Raw genomic sequence first — 22517 nt, 5'->3', positions numbered from 1 at the left:
TTCTAGTCCACCCTGGAACAGACCCTTTACAACAAAACCCACACACTAGCTTACAAGATTCCTTTAACAAACTAACATGCAGCTCACATGAATCACAGTGCAAATATAAAAAAGTTTACTATTTTTTAAAAGTAGGAATAGCCTGGGGTTGCCTGTCTTTGGGACCCTGGACCCCATTCCACAAAGCAATCTTAGCGCTAATGCCTGAGTCACAGATCCACTGATACCAGGAAAGATTAGTTCATGATGCACCAAAAGGCTGTAAATCGGCAAAATTGAGAGAAAGCCGCCGGGGCGCCGGACGATCATCTTGGAGCATTGGCCATGTTTTTGAAATCATGAAGATCCCAGTGGACATATCAGAAAAAAATAACTCAGAGTTATTTTCTTGCGGCGATGGATCTGTGACACATCTTCCGGCAGCCCACCAGTGACCCCCCAGGCACCTGCCAGACCGTGAGGGAATCGGACAAGTTTGCAGTGTGCAGGTTTGGTATGGTCACTGGAGGATAGCCGGGCTCCTTTTATGGCGAGCAGGAAACGGGCAGTGTTCATCCGGGCACTGTATGATTTGGTTTACATCGTATGAGTGACTATTTGGCCAGAGTATGAGTGTCTATTTGCTGGAGTATGAGTGTCTATTTGCTGGAGTATGAGTGGCTATTTGCTGGAGTATGAGTGGCTATTTGCTGGAGTATGAGTGTCTATTTGCTGGAGTATGAGTGGCTATTTGCTGGAGTATGAGTGGCTATTTGCTGGAGTATGAGTGGCTATTTGCTTGAGTATGAGTGTCTATTTGCTGGAGTATGAGTGTCTATTTGCTGGAGTATGAGTGGCTATTTGGCTGGAGTATGAGTGTCTATTTGCTGGAGTATGAGTGTCTATTTGCTGGAGTATGAGTGGCTATTTGCTGGAGTACGAGTGTCTATTTGCTGGAGTACGAGTGGCTATTTGCTGGAGTATGAGTGTCTATTTGCTGGAGAATGAGTGTCTATTGGCTGGAGTATGAGTGTCTATTTGCTGGAGTATGAGTGTCTATTTGCTGGAGTATGAGTGTCTATTTGCTGGAGTATGAGCGGCTATTTGCTGGAGTATGAGTGGCTATTCGGCCAGAGTATGAGTGTCTATTTGCTGGAGTATGAGTGTCTATTTGCTGGAGTATGAGTGGCTATTTGCTGGAGTATGAGTGGCTATTTGCTGGAGTATGAGTGTCTATTTGCTGGAGTATGAGTGGCTATTTGCTGGAGTATGAGTGTCTATTTGCTGGAGTATGAGTGGCTATTTGCTTGAGTATGAGTGGCTATTTGCTGGAGTATGAGTGTCTATTTGCTGGAGTATGAGTGGCTATTTGGCTGGAGTATGAGTGTCTATTTGCTGGAGTATGAGTGTCTATTTGCTGGAGTATGAGTGGCTATTTGCTGGAGTACGAGTGTCTATTTGCTGGAGTACGAGTGGCTATTTGCTGGAGTATGAGTGTCTATTTGCTGGAGAATGAGTGTCTATTGGCTGGAGTATGAGTGTCTATTTGCTGGAGTATGAGTGGCTATTTGGCTGGAGTATGAGTGTCTATTTGCTGGAGTATGAGTGGCTATTTGCTGGAGTATGAGTGTCTATTTGGCTGGAGTATGAGTGACTATTTGGCCAGAGTATGAGTGGCTATTTCCTGGAGTATGAGTGGCTATTTGCTGGAGTATGAGTGGCTATTTGCTGGAGTATGAGCGGCTATTTGCTGGAGTATGAGTGTCTATTTGCTGGAGTATGAGTGGCTATTTGCTGGAGTATGAGTGTCTATTTGGCTGGAGTATGAGTGGCTATTTGGCTGGAGTATGAGTGTCTATTTGCTGGAGTATGAGTGTCTATTTGCTGGAGTATGAGTGGCTATTTGCTGGAGTACGAGTGTCTATTTGCTGGAGTACGAGTGGCTATTTGCTGGAGTATGAGTGTCTATTTGCTGGAGAATGAGTGTCTATTGGCTGGAGTATGAGTGTCTATTTGCTGGAGTACGAGTGGCTATTTGCTGGAGTATGAGTGTCTATTTGCTGGAGAATGAGTGTCTATTGGCTGGAGTATGAGTGTCTATTTGCTGGAGTATGAGTGGCTATTTGGCTGGAGTATGAGTGTCTATTTGCTGGAGTATGAGTGTCTATTTGGCTGGAGTATGAGTGACTATTTGGCCAGAGTATGAGTGGCTATTTCCTGGAGTATGAGTGGCTATTTGCTGGAGTATGAGTGGCTATTTGCTGGAGTATGAGCGGCTATTTGCTGGAGTATGAGTGTCTATTTGCTGGAGTATGAGTGGCTATTTGCTGGAGTATGAGTGTCTATTTGGCTGGAGTATGAGTGACTATTTGGCCAGAGTATGAGTGGCTATTTCCTGGAGTATGAGTGGCTATTTGCTGGAGTATGAGTGGCTATTTGCTGGAGTATGAGTGGCTATTTGCCAGAGTATGAGCGGCTATTTGCTGGAGTATGAGTGGCTATTTGCTGGAGTATGAGTGGCTATTTGCTGGAGTATGAGCGGCTATTTGCTGGAGTATGAGTGGCTATTTGCTGGAGTATGAGTGGCTATTTGCTGGAGTATGAGCGGCTATTTGCTGGAGTATGAGTGTCTATTGGCTGGAGTATGAGTGGCTATTTGCTGGAGTATGAGTGGCTATTTGCTGGAGTATGAGCGGCTATTTGGCTGGAGTATGAGTGGCTATTTGCTGGAGTATGAGTGGCTATTTGCTGGAGTATGAGTGGCTATTTGCTGGAGTATGAGTGGCTATTTGCTGGAGTATGAGCGGCTATTTGCTGGAGTATGAGCGGCTATTTGCTGGAGTATGAGTGTCTATTTGCTGGAGTATGAGTGTCTATTTGCTGGAGTATGAGTGTCTATTTGCTGGAGTATGAGTGGCTATTTGCTGGAGTATGAGCGGCTATTTGCTGGAGTATGAGTGGCTATTTGCTGGAGAATGAGCGGCTATTTGCTGGAGAATGAGTGTCTATTTGCTGGAGTATGAGTGGCTATTTGCTGGAGTATGAGCGGCTATTTGCTGGAGTATGAGTGTCTATTTGCTGGAGTATGAGTGGCTATTTGCTGGAGTATGAGTGTCTATTTGCTGGAGTATGAGTGTCTATTTGCTGGAGTATGAGTGGCTATTTGCTGGAGTATGAGCGGCTATTTGCTGGAGTATGAGTGGCTATTTGCTGGAGAATGAGCGGCTATTTGCTGGAGAATGAGTGTCTATTTGCTGGAGTATGAGTGGCTATTTGCTGGAGTATGAGTGGCTATTTGCTGGAGTATGAGTGGCTATTTGCTGGAGTATGAGCGGCTATTTGCTGGAGTATGAGTGGCTATTTGCTGGAGTATGAGTGGCTATTTGCTGGAGTATGAGTGGCTATTTGCTGGAGTATGAGTGGCTATTTGCTGGAGTATGAGTGTCTATTTGCTGGAGTATGAGTGTCTATTTGCTGGAGTATGAGTGTCTATTTGCTGGAGTATGAGTGTCTATTTGCTGGAGTATGAGCGGCTATTTGCTGGAGTATGAGTGGCTATTTGCTGGAGTATGAGTGTCTATTTGCTGGAGTATGAGTGGCTATTTGCTGGAGTATGAGTGTCTATTTGCTGGAGTATGAGTGGCTATTTGCTGGAGTATGAGTGGCTATTTGGCTGGAGTACGAGTGGCTATTTGCTGGAGTATGAGTGTCTATTTGCTGGAGTATGAGTGGCTATTTGCTGGAGTATGAGTGGCTATTTGCTGGAGTATGAGTGTCTATTTGCTGGAGTATGAGTGTCTATTTGCTGGAGTATGAGTGGCTATTTGCTGGAGTATGAGTGGCTATTTGCTGGAGTATGAGTGTCTATTTGCTGGAGTATGAGTGGCTATTTGCTGGAGTACGAGTGGCTATTTGCTGGAGTATGAGTGTCTATTTGCTGGAGTATGAGTGTCTATTTGCTGGAGTATGAGTGTCTATTTGCTGGAGTATGAGCGGCTATTCGGCCAGAGTATGAGTGTCTATTTGCTGGAGTATGAGTGTCTATTTGCTGGAGTATGAGTGGCTATTTGCTGGAGTATGAGAGGCTATTCGGCCAGAGTATGAGTGTCTATTTGCTGGAGTACGAGTGGCTATTTGCTGGAGTATGAGTGTCTATTTGCTGGAGTATGAGTGGCTATTTGCTGGAGTATGAGAGGCTATTCGGCCAGAGTATGAGTGTCTATTTGCTGGAGTACGAGTGGCTATTTGCTGGAGTATGAGTGTCTATTTGCTGGAGTACGAGTGGCTATTTGCTGGAGTATGAGTGTCTATTTGCTGGAGTATGAGAGGCTATTCGGCCAGAGTATGAGTGTCTATTTGCTGGAGTACGAGTGGCTATTTGCTGGAGTACGAGTGTCTATTTGCTGGAGTACGAGTGGCTATTTGCTGGAGTATGAGTGTCTATTTGCTGGAGTATGAGTGGCTATTTGCTGGAGTATGAGAGGCTATTCGGCCAGAGTATGAGTGTCTATTTGCTGGAGTATGAGTGTCTATTTGCTGGAGAATGAGTGGCTATTTGCTGGAGTATGAGTGGCTATTTGCTGGAGAATGAGTGGCTATTTGCTGGAGTATGAGTGGCTATTTGCTGGAGTATGAGTGTCTATTTGCTGGAGAATGAGTGGCTATTTGCTGGAGTATGAGTGTCTATTTGCTGGAGTATGAGTGGCTATTTGCTGGAATATGAGTGGCTATTTGCTGGAGAATGAGTGGCTATTTGCTGGAGTACGAGTGTCTATTTGCTGGAGTATGAGTGTCTATTTGCTGGAGTATGAGTGGCTATTTGCTGGAGTATGAGTGGCTATTTGCTGGAGTATGAGTGGCTATTTGCTGGAGTATGAGTGGCTATTTGCTGGAGTATGAGTGTCTATTTGCTGGAGTATGAGTGTCTATTTGCTGGAGTATGAGTGGCTATTTGCTGGAGTATGAGTGGCTATTTGCTGGAGTATGAGTGGCTATTTGCTGGAGTATGAGCGGCTATTTGCTGGAGTATGAGTGTCTATTTGCTGGAGTATGAGTGGCTATTTGCTGGAGTATGAGTGGCTATTTGCTGGAGTATGAGCGGCTATTTGCTGGAGTATGAGTGGCTATTTGCTGGAGTATGAGTGGCTATTTGCTGGAGTATGAGAGGCTATTCGGCCAGAGTATGAGTGTCTATTTGCTGGAGTATGAGTGTCTATTTGCTGGAGTATGAGTGTCTATTTGCTGGAGTATGAGTGTCTATTTGCTGGAGTATGAGTGTCTATTTGCTGGAATATGAGTGGCTATTTGCTGGAGTATGAGTGTCTATTTGCTGGAGTATAAGTGTCTATTTGCTGGAGAATGAGTGTCTATTTGCTGGAGTATGAGCGGCTATTTGCTGGAGTATGAGTGTCTATTTGCTGGAATATGAGTGGCTATTTGCTGGAGTATGAGTGTCTATTTGCTGGAGTATGAGTGTCTATTTGCTGGAGAATGAGTGTCTATTTGCTGGAGTATGAGTGGCTATTTGCTGGAGTATGAGTGGCTATTTGCCAGAGTATGAGTGGCTATTTGCTGGAGAATGAGCGGCTATTCGGCCAGAGTATGAGTAGCTATTTGGCCGGAGTATGATTTGTTATTCGGCCGGAGTATGATTTGCTATTTGGCCGGAGAATGATTTGCTATTCGGCCAGAGTATGAGAGGCTATTTGGCCGGAGTATGATTTGCTATTTGGCCGGAGTATGATTTGTTATTTGGCCGGAGTATGATTTGCTATTTGGTCGGAGTATGATTTGCTATTCGGCCAGAGTATGAGTGGCTATTCGGCCAGAGTATGATTTGCTATTTGGCCGGAGTATGATTTGTTATTCGGCCGGAGTATGATTTGCTATTTGGCCGGAGAATGATTTGCTATTCGGCCGGAGTATGAGTGGCTATTTGGCTGGAGTATGAGTGGCTTTTCAGCCGGAGTATGAGTGGCTATTTGGCTGGAGTATGAGTGGCTTTTCAGCCGGAGTATGAGTGGCTATTTGGCTGGAGTATGAGTGGCTTTTCAGCCGGAGTATGAGTGGCTATTCGGCCAGAGTATGATTTGCTATTCGGCCAGAGTACGAGTGGCTATTCGGCCAGAGTATGAGTGGCTATTTGCTGGAGTATGAGTGGCTATTTGCTGGAGTATGAGCGGCTTTTTGGCCAGAGTATGAGTGGCTATTCGGCCAGAGTATGAGTGGCTATTTGCTGGAGTATGAGTGGCTATTTGCTGGAGTATGAGTGGCTATTCGGCCAGAGTATGAGTGGCTATTTGCTGGAATATGAGTGGCTATTTGGCTGGAGTATGAGTGGCTATTCGGCCAGAGTACGAGTGGCTATTTGCTGGAGTATGAGTGGCTATTTGCTGGAGTATGAGTGGCTATTTGGCTGGAGTATGAGTGGCTATTCGGCCAGAGTACGAGTGGCTATTTGCTGGAGTATGAGTGGCTATTTGCTGGAGTATGAGTGGCTATTCGGCCAGAGTACGAGTGGCTATTTCCTGGAGTATGAGTGGCTATTTGGCTGGAGTATGAGTGGCTATTCGGCCAGAGTACGAGTGGCTATTTGCTGGAGTATGAGTGGCTATTCGGCCAGAGTATGAGTGGCTATTTGCTGGAGTATGAGTGTCTATTTGGCTGGAGTATGAGTGTTTATTTGCTGGAGTATGAGTGTCTATTCGGCCAGAGTATGAGTGTCTATTCGGCTGGAGTATGAGTGTCTATTTGCTGGAGTATGAGTGTCTATTTGCTGGAGTATGAGTGGCGTTTTGCTGGAGTATGAGCGGCTATTTGCTGGAGAATGAGTGGCTATTTGCTGGAATATGAGTGGCTATTTGCTGGAGTATGAGTGGCTATTTGCTGGAGTATGAGCGGCTATTTGCTGGAGAATGAGTGGCTATTTGCTGGAATATGAGTGGCTATTTGCTGGAGTATGAGTGGCTATTTGCTGGAGTATGAGTGGCTATTTGCTGGAGTATGAGGGGCCATTTGCTGGAGTATGAGCGTCTATTTGCTGGAGTATGAGTGGCTATTTGCTGGAGTATGAGCGGCTATTTGCTGGAGAATGAGTGGCTATTTGCTGGAGTATGAGTGGCTATTTGCTGGAGTATGAGTGGCTATTTGCTGGAGTATGAGTGGCTATTTGCTGGAGAATGAGCGGCTATTCGGCCAGAGTATGAGTGGCTATTTGGCCGGAGTATGATTTGTTATTCGGCCGGAGTATGATTTGCTATTTGGCCGGAGAATGATTTGCTATTCGGCCAGAGTATGAGTGGCTATTTGGCCGGAGTATGATTTGCTATTTGGCCGGAGTATGATTTGTTATTCGGCCGGAGTATGATTTGCTATTTGGTCGGAGTATGATTTGCTATTCGGCCAGAGTATGATTTGCTATTCGGCCAGAGTATGATTTGCTATTTGGCCGGAGTATGATTTGTTATTCGGCCGGAGTATGATTTGCTATTTGGCCGGAGAATGATTTGCTATTCGGCCGGAGTATGAGTGGCTATTTGGCTGGAGTATGAGTGGCTTTTCAGCCGGAGTATGAGTGGCTATTTGGCTGGAGTATGAGTGGCTTTTCAGCCGGAGTATGAGTGGCTATTCGGCCAGAGTATGATTTGCTATTCGGCCAGAGTACGAGTGGCTATTCGGCCAGAGTATGAGTGGCTATTTGCTGGAGTATGAGCGGCTTTTTGGCCAGAGTATGAGTGGCCATTCGGCCAGAGTATGAGTGGCTATTTGCTGGAGTATGAGTGGCTATTTGCTGGAGTATGAGTGGCTATTCGGCCAGAGTATGAGTGGCTATTTGCCGGAGTATGAGCGGCTATTTGGCTGGAGTATGAGTGGCTATTTGCTGGAGTATGAGTGGCTTTTTGGCTGGAGTATGAGTGGCTATTTGCTGGAGTATGAGTGGCTATTCGGCCAGAGTATGAGTGGCTATTTGCCGGAGTATGAGTGGCTATTTGCTGGAGTATGAGCGTCTATTTGCTGGAGTATGAGCGGCTTTTTGGCTGGAGTATGAGTGGCTATTCGGCCAGAGTATGAGTGGCTATTTGCCGGAGTATGAGCGGCTTTTTGGCTGGAGTATGAGTGGCTATTCGGCCAGAGTATGAGTGGCTATTTGCCGGAGTATGAGTGGCTATTTGCCGGAGTATGAGCGTCTATTTGCTGGAGTATGAGTGGCTATTTGCTGGAGTATGAGTGGCTATTCGGCCAGAGTATGAGTGGCTATTTGCCGGAGTATGAGCGGCTATTTGGCTGGAGTATGAGTGGCTATTTGCTGGAGTATGAGTGGCTTTTTGGCTGGAGTATGAGTGGCTATTTGCTGGAGTATGAGTGGCTTTTTGGCTGGAGTATGAGTGGCTATTTGCTGGAGTATGAGTGGCTATTCGGCCAGAGTATGAGTGGCTATTTGCCGGAGTATGAGTGGCTATTCGGCCGGTGTATGATTTGCTATTCGGCCAGAGTACGAGTGGCTATTCGGCCAGAGTATGAGCGGCTATTCGGCCAAAGTATGAGTGGCTATTTGCTGGAGTATGAGTGGCTTTTTGGCTGGAGTATGAGTGGCTATTCAGCCGGAGTATGATTTGCTATTTTGCCGGAGTATGATTTGCTATTCGGCTGGAGTATGAGTGGCTATTTGGCTGGAGTATGAGTGGCTTTTTGGCCGGAGTATGAGTGGCTATTTGGTCGGAGTATGAGCGGCTATACGGCCCGAGTATGAGTGGCTATACGGCCCGAGTATGAGTGGCTATACGGCCCGAGTATGAGTGGCTATACGGCCCGAGTATGAGTGGCTATTTGGCTGGAGTATGAGTGTGTCACCCTAATTGCCACACTGTGTCTTTCAGTACATAAAAATTGCATCTTGTATTTATCAAGGTTATTTTTGCAGGCTCATCTTGTAAAGAGACATGCTTCAGTACAAACTGCCTCCTGTACAATTCCTTTTGAAAAGTGCTCTCTGAACCATGAATATGATCAATAAAGTCCTTAGTGAAGATTACTTAGCTATTGAACCATGATGTGTCATGCGTATAACTTGTATAACAGTGTATCCCCCCAGGTGGCCTTCGATCAGAGCATCAATATCAACAGGCAAAAATTGAAAACAAAATGTTCTTTAAATCAATAAATAAATCCCCCAAAGTACAGCTTTTGTACACACTTATCGAAAGTGGGAATAATTAACCACTTTCTATCATAAAATGGTATTTTCTTCCCGATATTGGAAGTTCTTTCCACCTTTTATCAAAGCAAACTCCTGACTGAGTATGATAATATCTCAACTAAATATGTTGAGCTGTCCAACGGAGTCTGTCAGATACAGAGCAGGAAAACATGAGATTCACAAAAAACTTGCAAGTTGTATGCAATGGATGTTTTTGAGCAGGCTGTCCCAAGTTACCTGTCAGGTGTGTTTGAGCAAGCTGTCCCAAGTTATCTGAGAGGTGTGTTTGAGCAAGCAGTCCCAAGTTATCTGACAGGTGTGTTTGAGCAAGCTGTCCCAAGTTACCTGACAGGTGTGTTTGAGCAAGCTGTTCCAAGTTATCTGACAGGTGTGTTTGAGCAAGCTGTCCCATCTTACCTGACAGGTGTGTTTGAGCATGCTGTCCCATCTTACCTGACAGGTGTGTTTGAGCAAGCTGTCCCATCTTACCTGACAGGTGTGTTTGAGCAAGCTGTTCCAAGTTACCTGACAGGTGTGTTTGAGCAAGCTGTCCCATCTTACCTGACAGGTGTGTTTGAGCAAGCTGTCCCATCTTACCTGACAGGTGTGTTTGAGCATGCTGTCCCAAGTTACCTGACAGGTGTGTTTGAGCAAGCTGTCCCATCTTACCTGACAGGTGTGTTTGAACAAGCTGTCCCATCTTACCGGACAGGTATGATTGAGCAAGCTGTCCCAAGTTACCTGACTTATGTGTTTGAGCAAGCTGTCCTAAGTTAAGCGACGGCTTAGTCTGAGCGAGATGTCCCACGTCCAGAGACGGATGTGTTTGCGCAAGCTGTCCCAAGTTAAGCAACAGGTGTTTGGGTGAGATGTCCCAAATTAAGCGATGGGTGTGTTTGAGTGTCTTGTCCCAAGTTAAGTGACGAGTTTGTCGGAGTGAGTTGTCCAAGTTAAGTTGTACTCTTGTCGATGACCTAGGACGCGCTGAACGGGGTTGATCGTCAGCATTTTGGGTTTGTTGATACCTGTTCCATACGCTGCTAATCACAGAATGTGAATCATTGAACATATTAGCCACATATTCCCGAGGCAAGTGAGTAACCAGACTTTAAAAGTCCAGTTTCCACCCTTGCCAAATCCCTGGGCTTGATCGTAGCGCCACCAGTGGCTTTTATGAGTTATGCCCCTTCTAAGCCTCCCCCATGGACCAATCAAATTCAACTTCTTGTATCACTTGCATTTGCTTCAAACAAAATGGCGGCGTCCAGTCAGGACGATCTGATCGATAATCAAGATCTATATTGTGATAAAACGGGTCTTACATCGTGAAATGCATCAAATCAAGTTAGCACCTTGATTAAAAACATGAAAACATTTGGAAAATATCTGTTGACAACGAGTGGTACACATGCTGTGCAAATCTGACAATTGACCGAAATCTGCATGACAGTTTACGAACCGGATTTTGATTTCGTTGCGCGATTTTGATTGGACTATGCATAGACTCGTTAGTCCAGCCAAAATGTAACTCCATAATGCCAGCCTAGTTCGGCAACTCTCTTGCCTCGGGAAGATGATTAGCCACTGCACATGGACATCTGTTTTAAGAGTACAAGGGTCTGTTTGACTAGGAATTGGTCTAGGACGTCTCTCTTGCATCTGCTACATTCCGGACCGCCTCCGTGGTCTTGTGGTAGAGCGTCCGCCCGGAGAGCGGAAGGTCCAGGGTTCGATCCCGGGCCGCGTCATACAAAAAGACGTTAAAAGATTGTACTTGTTGTTACCCTGTCTGGCGCTCGGCATTAAGGGGCTAAAACAAGGACTGGTCGGCTCGGAGTCAGTATACTGTGTCTAAGTGGGGTATTCATGTTAAACTGCGGCATGGTATCTCAGTGAGCTAGCACTATAAATCGGCATCAGTCCGGACTAGTACAAGCAGCCACACACACACACATACACGTGCATGCACGTCGCTATATAAGTGCAATAATCTTGGACGCGACGTTAAACCCAATTTCACCTCACCTCACCTCTGCTACATTCCAAAATAGGTCATACTCAGGACATGTATTCAAACACTATCAAAGAACTTTTTATACTTCAAAATTGGGGGGGTCGGGTAGCCTAGTGGTTAAAGCGTTCGCTCGTCATGCCGAAGACCCGGGTTCGATTCCCGACATGGATACAACGTGTGAAGCCCATTTCTGGTGTTCCCCGCCGTGATATTGCTGGAATATTGCTAAAAGGGGGGTAAAACCATACTCACTCACTCACTCACTCACTAACTCTAGATCATAATGCCAGGATCATCTCCATCTCCAGATAAGTAATTTCTTCCTTCATCTATCATAAATTATGCTGTGATGTAACTGAAGTAATGAGTGAGTGAGTGAGTTGGGTTCAACCCTGCATTGAACAGCATTTCAGTGATATCACAGCGTGTCATTCTGTACAAGCCAGGTAGCTGGGAACATCCGGGCTAGGATCGGTCTTCTGCAACCCATGTTTGTCACAACAGGTGACTAACGGGATTGGGTGGTCAGGCTCACTGAATTGGTTCATGCATGTCATCGTATCCTGATTTCGTAGATTGATGCTCATGATGTCAGTCACTGGATTGTCTTGTCCAGACTTGATTATTTACAGACCGCCATTATATAGCTGGAATATCGCTGAGTGGGGCCTTACACAACAAAAAGAGGAAAAGAGAGAGATTCCTCGTGGATACAGTGCTTACAGACAAAGGATAATGGCGAATCTGACGATGACAAACCACAAAAATAGGATCCTGGTGTGGCTAAGGGGCATAACTCTAGACCACCTGGCCACCATTGCCCCTGCTTGATTGTTGAGTTGTTAACATGGGGCCTGGGTAGCTGTGCAGAGCTGCACCCCCAACTGAAGCCAAGCTAGAAACCTCATATCCTGGGTTCGAATCCCGGGTCACGCTGATTCTGGTTCCAGGGTTGTCAGCAACATAACTTGTGGTTTGCACCAAAATGGTAAACAACCTGCATCATTTCTGGCTAACTTGCACATAAGCTGACATGCTGCGAGAAAACTGAAATACTTGAACCACTTTGAAACTGAGTCAGTCCTGCTTACCTGGTACGTCAAACTCAGGAACAATCCGGATGCCTCGAAGTCTTGCAAACTCAACAATGTCCACGATATCTTCGTGTGTGTAGACGTAGGAAGAGTGGTACGCCCCCTAGTGGCGAACAGATCACAGAGTCGTACTTAAAAAGCTAGATATTCATAGCTCGGAAACATACACACTGTTCCTCACAGATTTAACATCAAATCTTGTCAACTCAAAATCCTTCATGATCAATACATGGCGAGTTATCCCAAGTTTGCAATAAGATCATAGTATTGGAGCAACAAAATAACGTCGCCTGAAACGATATTTTTAGATTATTGAGACAAAAATAACAAGATTAACTGTATCGGGGGAAAATACCACAGCAATGACCACATCGTGTCCACACGCGCTCCACATGGAAGACATCAAGTGACGTTGAAGCCCATCTGATGTCTTCTCACCTGCATGGTCAGACCTCCAGATCAGCTTTTGGTGTTGTGGGTATTTTACCCATGCATTTTATAATCATTGGGTATCAGTAATTCTATCTGGGTATTCAAATTTCTGTTACCCACTAGTTTTTACACATGGTGGTATTTAAGTTAAATATTTAAAAACACTATTCATCTAGTCCCTGCAAACTGGTGTTGTGTGGGTTCGAGAGCTTTATAGGACTCAAAAATACCACGATACTTCCACAAGAAAGTGTGATGGCAAATGATCATGATGTAACTGTCATCGTGGAGTTTGGCAAGGTTGACGGAATGCCCGTTTATAATTTCAAAATAAGTTGCTGATTTGCTAATCGAATACGCAGGGTTACTTCACAATATTTTGATGATACGCACAAGTTATATTTTTGTAGCGTATCTGTAATGTTCGTTGCATATTTGATACACTTGGATTTTATTTTACAGTGTATTTCTGCATTACTGATGCGTATTTTACGCAGATAGGCAGCTTATCTGGAGCTCTGATGGTACAAGGTTGGGGGGCTGATGGTACAGGGTGGGGGGCTGATGGTACAAGGTGGGGGGCTGATGGTACAGGGTGGGGGGCTGATGGTACAGGGTGGGGGCTGATGGTACAGGGTGGGGGGCTGATGGTACAGGGTGGGGGCTGATGGTACAGGGTGGGGGGCTGATGGTACAGGGTGGGGGTCTGATGGTACAGGGTGGGGGTCTGATGGTACAGGGTTGGTGCTGATGGTACAGGGTGGGGGGCTGATGGTACAGGGTGGGGGGCTGATGGTACAAGGGTTGGGGCTGATGGTACAGGGTGGGGGGCTGATGGTACAGGGTGGGGGGCTGATGGTACAAGGGTGGGGGGCTGATGGTACAGGGTGGGGGCTGATGGTACAGGGTGGGGGCTGATGGTACAGGGTGGGGGGCTGACCTTGGCGCTCATCTCGGGGAAGGCCTCACTCTGGAAGGGGAACGACTGGTCGTCAGTCATGTGCCAGTGAAACACATTCAGCTTGTTCTGCTCCATGCCACGCTGCAACACACAAAACATGAGCAGGACAAAAAGACTACTCTTAAGTACTAAGACCCATACTACTACTACTACTACTACTAAGATTACTTCTACTACTGCTTATCCTTCTACTACTGCTGCTACTACTGCTGCTGCTACTACTACTACTGCTGCTACTACTACTACTACTGCTACTACTACTACTACTACTACTACAACTTCTGCTGCTAGTACTTCTACTACTACTGCTACAACTACTACTTCTACTACTACTACTACTGTTACTACTAATACTGCTACAACTTCTACTACTACTGCTACACCTACTATTTCTACTACTACTACTACTGCTACAACTACTACTACTGCTGCTACTACTACTTCTACTACTACTACTGCTACAACTACTACTACTGCTACAACTACTACTTCTACTACTACTACTACTGTTACTACTAATACTGCTACAACTTCTACTACTACTGCTACACCTACTATTTCTACTACTACTACTGCTACAACTACTACTACTGCTGCTACTACTACTGCTACTACTACTGCTACTGCTACTGCTTCTACTACTGCTGCTGCTAATACTTCTACTTCAGTGTCTCAACGACAGCAGGGGGAGTCATCACTTACCAGAATGTCGTAGATGACGTCCTTGAAGATGAAGTGCCGTGCTGTATCAATTAGGACACCTCGGTGAGGAAACCGAGGCTTGTCTATAGCTATAGTCTCCATCACATACAGCTGAAATAACAACAATGACAGAGATTATAAAACAACAACAACGATATTGATAATTTCATTACAGATTATTAGGACTGTCAAAAAAGATCGATAATCGGAATTATCATAAATGGAAAGTTTGTTTGTTTGTTTAACTCCACACTCAGCAATTTTTCAGCTATATGATGGCAGTCTGTAAATAATCTAGTCTGGACCAGACAATCCAGTGATTGATATTCACAATTGGGATTGATGACATGCATCAACCAAGTCAGTGAGCCCGACCACCCGAGATCGTTAGTCGTCTCTTACGACAAGCATTGTTGCCTTTTATGGCAAGCATGGGTTGCTGAAGACCTATTCCACCCCGGATCTTCACGGGTCTCAATGGGAAGTAATATTAACGATTATCGATATGAAAATTGTGTCATCGATAATACCTTACATAAACTATTTTGATGAAATAAAGTTTAGATTTACCCAAACAGAAATGTTATTGTCAATAATGTTAATTGCTGAAGATAGAAAATAACATAACTTTTTTTATTATATCTCAAATGCCCACAAAGTAATCTCTGAATAAATGTGCCACCATTCACCAGTGCAGTGAAATATGTTGATTTCTTCAGGAATTGTTTTTGCGTATTTGCTCAAATAGAGAATCTCAATATCAAATATATCAACACTCGTTGATAAAAGTGGAACACTCCGAGGCTTGCCGATGAGTTATTCCACTTTTATCAACGAGTGTTGATATATTTGATATCAAAAGACACAAGGGTGAGATTTTATTTATTATCCAACATCATTCTTCCAACTTGTTCAGTTTGTAGACAGTAATAAGCAGTGTCTTAAATGTAAAAAGTACTGCTAACAGCTTCAGTAGCAGAGCCATTAGTGACGTCATTTGATTGTGACGTCATGGTAACCAATGACGTCAAAATGGTCTGCAAAGCATTGTGATGTAATTTCATTGCAGTGATATCTACAGTGTAAATATGCTTGATCTCACCCAAGGATATCTTCTGTGGGAGACAGTTTTGGGTGATAAAGATACTTCTCCTTTATTTATCGATAACTGATCGATATTTAGTTACCGATTACTTATAATGCACTAAACTAAATATACAAGCTGCATGCACAAAGCGCCAACATAACTATCCAGGTCAATGGATCAGTGTACTGTAACCTTAGGTTCCGGGTACTTTACCCTTCTACCTATGGTCACTTCTACTTATCCACTGCTCCTTGGTTCTAGGGATGATGTAGCTCTCTTGAAAATCACAAGTCAGATGGTTTGCTCCAGCCTCTTTTTATTTATGATAGAATTAATCATAAATATGTACACATGGTCCTCAGATTAGTTCTTGTTGTTGCCTGATATAAATACAACACATACCTAGATGATGGTTGAAGAGCCTGATGGTTTTTCTGATGAACGTTAACTCTACTTCTTTTCTGACTCGGGATCCCAAAACCACAGTGAACCTTTCTGTTCAGCTGTCTGCTCCCGACTCCCCGCACCACTCTCGGACAACTAACAAAATACTATCGATGATAATTTTAACTCCTCCCACCGAAATCATATTTGACATCCTGAGAAATAAGTCTTAACGCTCACTTCTCTATGAACCCCCAATTCCCATTTCAATCAGTCTTCCCATCAAGTTCTTCTAACCAAACACTCAACTAATTTCCTAAATTAATGGTCAAATCATTGGTCAACCGAACATACCCTCAACTCTAAACAACCCTAGATGTAAACCCAATACTCTGCCAGATTGGAAGGCGCCGAAAAGATTGTGATTCAAATGAAGCTTGTTATTTAGACATAGAAATATTTGATCACATCCGGACTTACCAACTTTTGTCCCATCGATTCATTTCCCTTCTGACCCTTATACTACAAGACCGTATTCTACTAATTTCCTCAGATTAATGAAAAGTTATCTCTATCACTTAAGAGAAGCAAAATCGATAATCATATGCCCTGGGGGTTATGCCCTCACCCTGTACGGTCACTTCTCTCATATGCATCCATATTTTACCCAAAAGCTCAATTTAGTAAACTACATTTTAAGTAAATATTAAAAAAACCTTTTTCCAAAATACCATGGTTATACATGCCCTTCCCGTTGTAGAGCATGTCCCATGCGATTGACCAATGATAATAAAATATAAGATGTAAATACAATAGTACAATATCAATATGTAATAACATGTGTATGTATGCATCTGAGGACCAGATAAATTAATACAATAAAATTTTACAAAGTAATGTCTCAGATAGGATCTGTCTTGGGTTGTACCTATCTGAGAATGATAACATGCCAAGACTTATAAAGGCATAATCAAACAATTCTTCTTTGTACGCTTTTTCAGTAGATGCAGATTGGTAATAAAAACATTTCTTAACATTTCGATCTTATATGTAAAGACATATGAGCATTTTCCTTCAGGCAAAAATCACAATAGTATCACAACACCAATAACCAACTGATGATCAGTTTCAGAGTTCTACGTATCCAATATATAGTCTTACTATTCTGTATCATCAACATGTTCCATGTCCGTATGTTCTAGAACATATTCAACTTACTCTGACTCTTATGGTCTCGATCCAATGAGAAAAGTTCTCCATATCAAATGATCAAAAATGTCCTATTACATGTGGAAGTTTATTTAGAAATGATTCTCTCCATCATCTTATAGATTGAGGTTGCTCATTCCTACATGTATGACAGCGAAAACGTTGACTCTGATGTCCAAAAGAGTTAATTGTCCCAAATTCAGTCATTTGTAAATCAAATAGGAAATTACTTTAAATTCATGCATTACACTCCATGAAGTCCTCTTTAACTGAAGATTACAACAGTTTGTTCTTATAATTTCTCAAGTAAATGTTGAAATTTAGCTTCAGCATCTATACACAGTAAACAAACAACATCTCACCTGACTCAACAATCACAATAGTTTTTGTTTTTTTCAATATCTAAACAACATCAACTTATCGTAAAGTCACTGGACATGCACCTACATAGAATATTGTCAAATGTCTCATTGGGCAGTGATCGCACGTGCAATCTATCAACTCCGGAGGTGCAATACAATGCACCATTTACAACATCCTGGTAACATATAACGGATAGCTTTTCTCCCATGAAATTTAACATATGTTTTTCTCATATGGTAGGTGTACTCCTTCATATATATTATAAATAAATGCATATAGGTAAGCACAAAAGCATTAAACATGTAGTAAAAGTAACATCTTGAATACAGTAAAACAATCAACATTTATACAAGAGGACACTAGTATGTCTGAGATCACTTAAATTTCTAAAACTGTGACATTTCAATGCTCTCCTTATTTTTGATAGAGTCCGCCTTAAGTGTCGGAAAGGTATCAACTCGGGTGATAATACATTTTGTAATAACTTATATAATCCCGTGCTCAACCGATCAGTCTTCCTTTCAACCATAGTAGCAAAATGTAACTCCTTTGCAACCAGTTGTATCCAATGTGCATACATGGCCTGAAACCATCGTATCTTACCATTCTCTCTCTACCTTTATTAGTTCAGTCAATTCATTATGATTTGCAATTAGCCTTGCTTCAAACCATCCATTCTGTCATTGGCCTTAGACATGTACGAACCCATGTAATCCTGTGACACATTAAAAGCTGCTTCTTCCGCTCTCATTCTATTTGATAAGATATTGATATGTTGTCGTATTATGTTCACGTCGCTGTCATGTGCGGTTCCAAATAAATTATGTGAGAATTCACCAATAAAAGGTAGTAATACTCTCTTGGAGCAAGTCTGAGAACCAACAATTTGACCTTGACGAATAATATTTCTGATCAAAGCAACCCCTTCTAACATGTCTTTGAAAGTGTTGTGATGTACGCGATAAGTAAAATTCAATACAGCCCTCATATTCTCATCACAGGATGTATGATTTCTTAGAAGACTAGCATTCTTACAAATATCTCGAGGCAGAGTCGGATAGTTAGAGATCTTGGGCAATTCAATAGCAAACGTATGATACCACGTCTGCTCATACGTTAAGAGTCTCCCCATGTGACTGAAGGTAGTACCCCAGTGAAGACGATAGATATCTGGAACGCATGACGCCAATGGTACCGAGTTCCACATCACCAGTAGTGTCATCATCACCTTAAGTGCGAAGCCGAAGGGTCCACAACTTCTGCATGGCTTCCTCTGCTGTACACCTGATTTTCATTCTCAGCTACCTTGGCAGTATACAACCAAAGATGCCCATGAAACATCAGAAGCTTAACTATCATATTACCATCTCATCCTACCGGGTACCCATTCACAGCTGGGTGAACAGAGGTACATTTCGAACGAGGTCACCTGCCCCAGGAGACACCACATGTACTGCATGTTCTACAGTGTGGGGCAGGACCGAAGCCCTAGAAACTCTCAGGAACCAAGCTGCTGAACACGGTCACCCATCCAACGACTCGTGCAGCTGAACTTTGCCTGATTTGTGACCTGTGCACTGTGTGCACTACATGCTGATTTCAAATGAAAAGATTTTGGAAAATTACGATGCACAGACTCACTTTAGCATCTGTACCTTTCCAGACAAGCTGGCTAAAAGTCTCGAGGCCACGTAGAGCTCCCCACACCTCGTTGGCAACGATGCGCTTCCTGCTGTCTTTGATCGTGATGCTATCTGCAATAAATACATCTCCTTACAGTGACTGGTTCATCATGTAACATAAGTGAGTGAGGGAGTTGGTTTGAATCCGCTTTAGATAATATTTCAGTTATATCACAGGATGTCCTCTTGAAATGGGATGAACGCCCAAAGGGAGGCAACTCTTAAATGTTTACCACCTTTAAGAAACCACGGGCAGGGGTATGGAGGTCACTGATTATTATAAAACATTATCTTGCTTATGATGCATGTTACATATTTCTCTTTTTTTCTTCTGATTCATGCTGCAACAATGAATTAGCCAAATCCCTCCCTCACTCACTCACTAGGAATGTGGTAACCATGTGGTAGCCCTCAAGACGCTTATCCATTAATTCTGACATTTCTTTTCTTAAAATATTCATTGCACTGCTTCCTACTCATAAAAAATAAAAAAATGTACAAAAGTAGATTTGTTGTTTGGTAATCTCATCAAGAGGGTGTCGCGAAACTTTCCAGACGCTGTTGAAGCCTGTTTGTTACCCACTCGGAATAATTGCATGGTGAAAAACTTTCCCGATTTACAGTATTTTGAAACTAGTACGTTGATAATGGGATTAGTGACAAATGGCTGATTGACTTGGCTATAGTGTCATGTGTGTGTTCATCGTGGCTGTTAGCTTAACACCACAGGGGAACAAGGTCGACATGGCTGACTGTAGGGCTGCAACGATACAGGAAGGTCACGATACGATAGGCATCTCGACATATTTCTCACGATACGATACGTATCTCGATACGCAGTGATAAAAAAACAAGACTTAAAGCATGTCAAGATTGAACCTTTCATGATTTTGGAACAGTCAAAATTATTTTATAATAACAAGACTACTGAAGTTGTTCAGCTTCAAAGTGGAACTTTCTCTAACTTTCCTAAAAAACAATCCAAAGTCCAAACACCAGAAAATAATTAATGTGCTCCACCAGTGATACAACGTCAAAGAATTTTGATGCAATGGTCGAAGAAATTATATCTATATTTTTTGTTTTATCAGGAATAATATATTCCAATATCGTGTTACCTTAGTTGCAGCTTTTACTATATATATATAAAATTATAAGAACCACAAGTGTAGCATTTTGGTACTGGTGATTGGGGTTGCAGGATATTTTTACGTATGGAACAATTTGACCAGTCACCCTGGGGACTTCCCGTGCTACATGTATTTCGATTGCGAAAACGTTATGTTGACATATATTAGCCAAATTGCCACAAATATGACTTTTGACGAGTCAAAGTATGGCATTTTTAATATATGTATCCATTCTCTAGCAACTAAAGTTCATTTCAATGCGTCAAAAGCGGTAATCTGACCGTGGTTGCTGTATCTCTTCACAACGATTTCACCTAACTTAATGAAAACAATATTAAATGAAATTTTGAGTAAAATTAATAAAATATATTACAAACACAAGTCCAGATATATAATGAACACGTTTTAATAACAAGATGGTATTTAATTGCGTACTTCAGTTCGACTTGCTGACTTGTATTTCCATTGTTATGTGCTTGCAGGGATCAGCTGATAATGTTTAATGAGATCTGTCGGTGTAAAAACCTGAGCTTATTAAAAATGTAAGTACGTTTTTGGGAGCCATGCGTTACCGCGCGCTATAACCAAGTTAGCGGTTTATTGTAAGGCACAATAGCGAGGAAACGCTGTACTTGAGATTTGCTTTCCGTATCGTGGCGTATCGATAAATGGGCCCACGTTTATCGTATATCGTATCGTGGGTCAAGTATCGCGATGCATCGGAATATCGGTGTATCGTTTCACCCTTAGCTGACTGACTTGGCTATAGTGTCACGTGTGTGTGTACATCATGGCTGTTAGCTTAACGCCACAGGGGAACAAGGCCGACATGGCTGACTGACTTGGCTATAGTGTCATGTGTGTGTTCATCGTGGCTGTTAGCTTAACGTCACAGGGGAATATGGCCGACATGGCTGACTGACTTGGCTATAGTGTCAAATGTGTGTACATCATGGCTGTGTTAGCTTAACGCCACAGGGGAATATGACCGACATGGCTGACTGACTTGGCTATAGTGTCAAGTTTGTGTACATTGTGGCTGTTAGCTTAACACCACATGGCTGAAAAGAATCATAAACATTATCCTTTTGATCCATTCCTTTAAAAGAATAAACGCCTGCCTCAAACAAGGACTGTTTGTTTGTTTGTTTGTTGTTTAATGCCACACTTGGCGCCACGTAAAATATATTTGAGCCTGGACTTGAAGTGTCTTGAACTTTCTAGAATCGACCTGTTTCACTCATTTATCACATACCCTTTCAACTGATCAAATCAGAAGTGAAAACCTTGCAACTTGACAGAACAAGGTTTGCTGTTAGTTGTACAAACATGTCTGATCATTTCCAAGACAAATTTTCATTATCGTTAAAAATTCACATTTCCTGAGTTAAAAGAGCCCTGATTGTGTCAACAGCAAATAATCTATAAAGGTGCAAAATGGCTACATTCATAGTTTAACCATTACAAAATTAAACCCATTGTTGCAAGTTAGAAAAGAAATCAATAGAACTAGTTCTTTCAGTGCAAGCTCAAAGTCACCATGGGAAGGTGACCTTGACCTTGCAATACCTGGTGAAGACATCTGAGGGAATGCTAGTGGTTAGTACGACCCTGAATTGAACTGTACTTGAGATATATCACGGAATGGCAGTGTGGTGTGAGAAGATATCCCTAAATGAGGCCGGTCGTAAATGTTTAATTAGAAGCAAAGTTTTGGTATGCTGACTGAACAAAAGAAAATTGTAGATTAGAACCCATGATCAGCGGATCCTGGAACGGGGAAGGGACATAACTGTCCAAAGCGAGATGTGACGACTGAAAGGCTGGAAATGGTCCTTTTTGCAGTTATTTTTGTCTGCAGCTCTTCATTCTCAACACCATTGGATATGTTAGCACATCTTGATTTAGCCAACTTTAATAACATACTTAAATACAGCGAAAAAACTTCTTTCCATTGACTTTTATTGTTTTCCCATTTTGTACAGTTGATATGTAAGCCTGTAGCAATGTGAGCATCATTCAAATTATGTATCACCTCTAAACAATGCAGGGTAACACCACAAGGAAGTCATACAAAATGAAAATTATTCTACCCAGGACGAGATAACGTAGGAATGGCCAGCATTCCAAACTTGAGCATACGGAAGGGGTCAAGCTACATAAGCAAACATCACAAATCCACAAAAAGCTGTACTCAAACTCAATTGAAAGGAAAGTTGAGAGTTGCCTCAGATTCAGACTCAGTCACAGGAAGCACTATGACAAGGTATGCCCATCTTGCAAT

General features: G+C 42.8%; 1 protein-coding gene across 1 annotated transcript in view; it reads right to left on the bottom strand.

The window, feature by feature from the left end:
• LOC124113430 (beta-hexosaminidase subunit beta-like) overlaps positions 1–22517 on the bottom strand; it is a 53080-nt gene that overhangs the window by 24443 nt on the left and 6120 nt on the right. The window contains exons 2-5 of the mRNA XM_046473778.2: positions 19063–19175; positions 14379–14489; positions 13656–13757; positions 12281–12386 (exon numbers count right to left, since the gene is read on the bottom strand). Coding sequence (XP_046329734.2) covers positions 12281–12386; positions 13656–13757; positions 14379–14489; positions 19063–19175 — 432 coding nt within the window. The remainder of the gene's footprint in view (positions 1–12280; positions 12387–13655; positions 13758–14378; positions 14490–19062; positions 19176–22517) is intronic.

This window comes from Haliotis rufescens, unplaced genomic scaffold (assembly GCF_023055435.1).
Source record: "Haliotis rufescens isolate VD_foot unplaced genomic scaffold, xgHalRufe1.0.p SCAF_27, whole genome shotgun sequence".
Classification (NCBI taxonomy): domain Eukaryota; kingdom Metazoa; phylum Mollusca; class Gastropoda; order Lepetellida; family Haliotidae; genus Haliotis; species Haliotis rufescens.
This window is presented reverse-complemented; position numbering and strand designations above follow the sequence as displayed.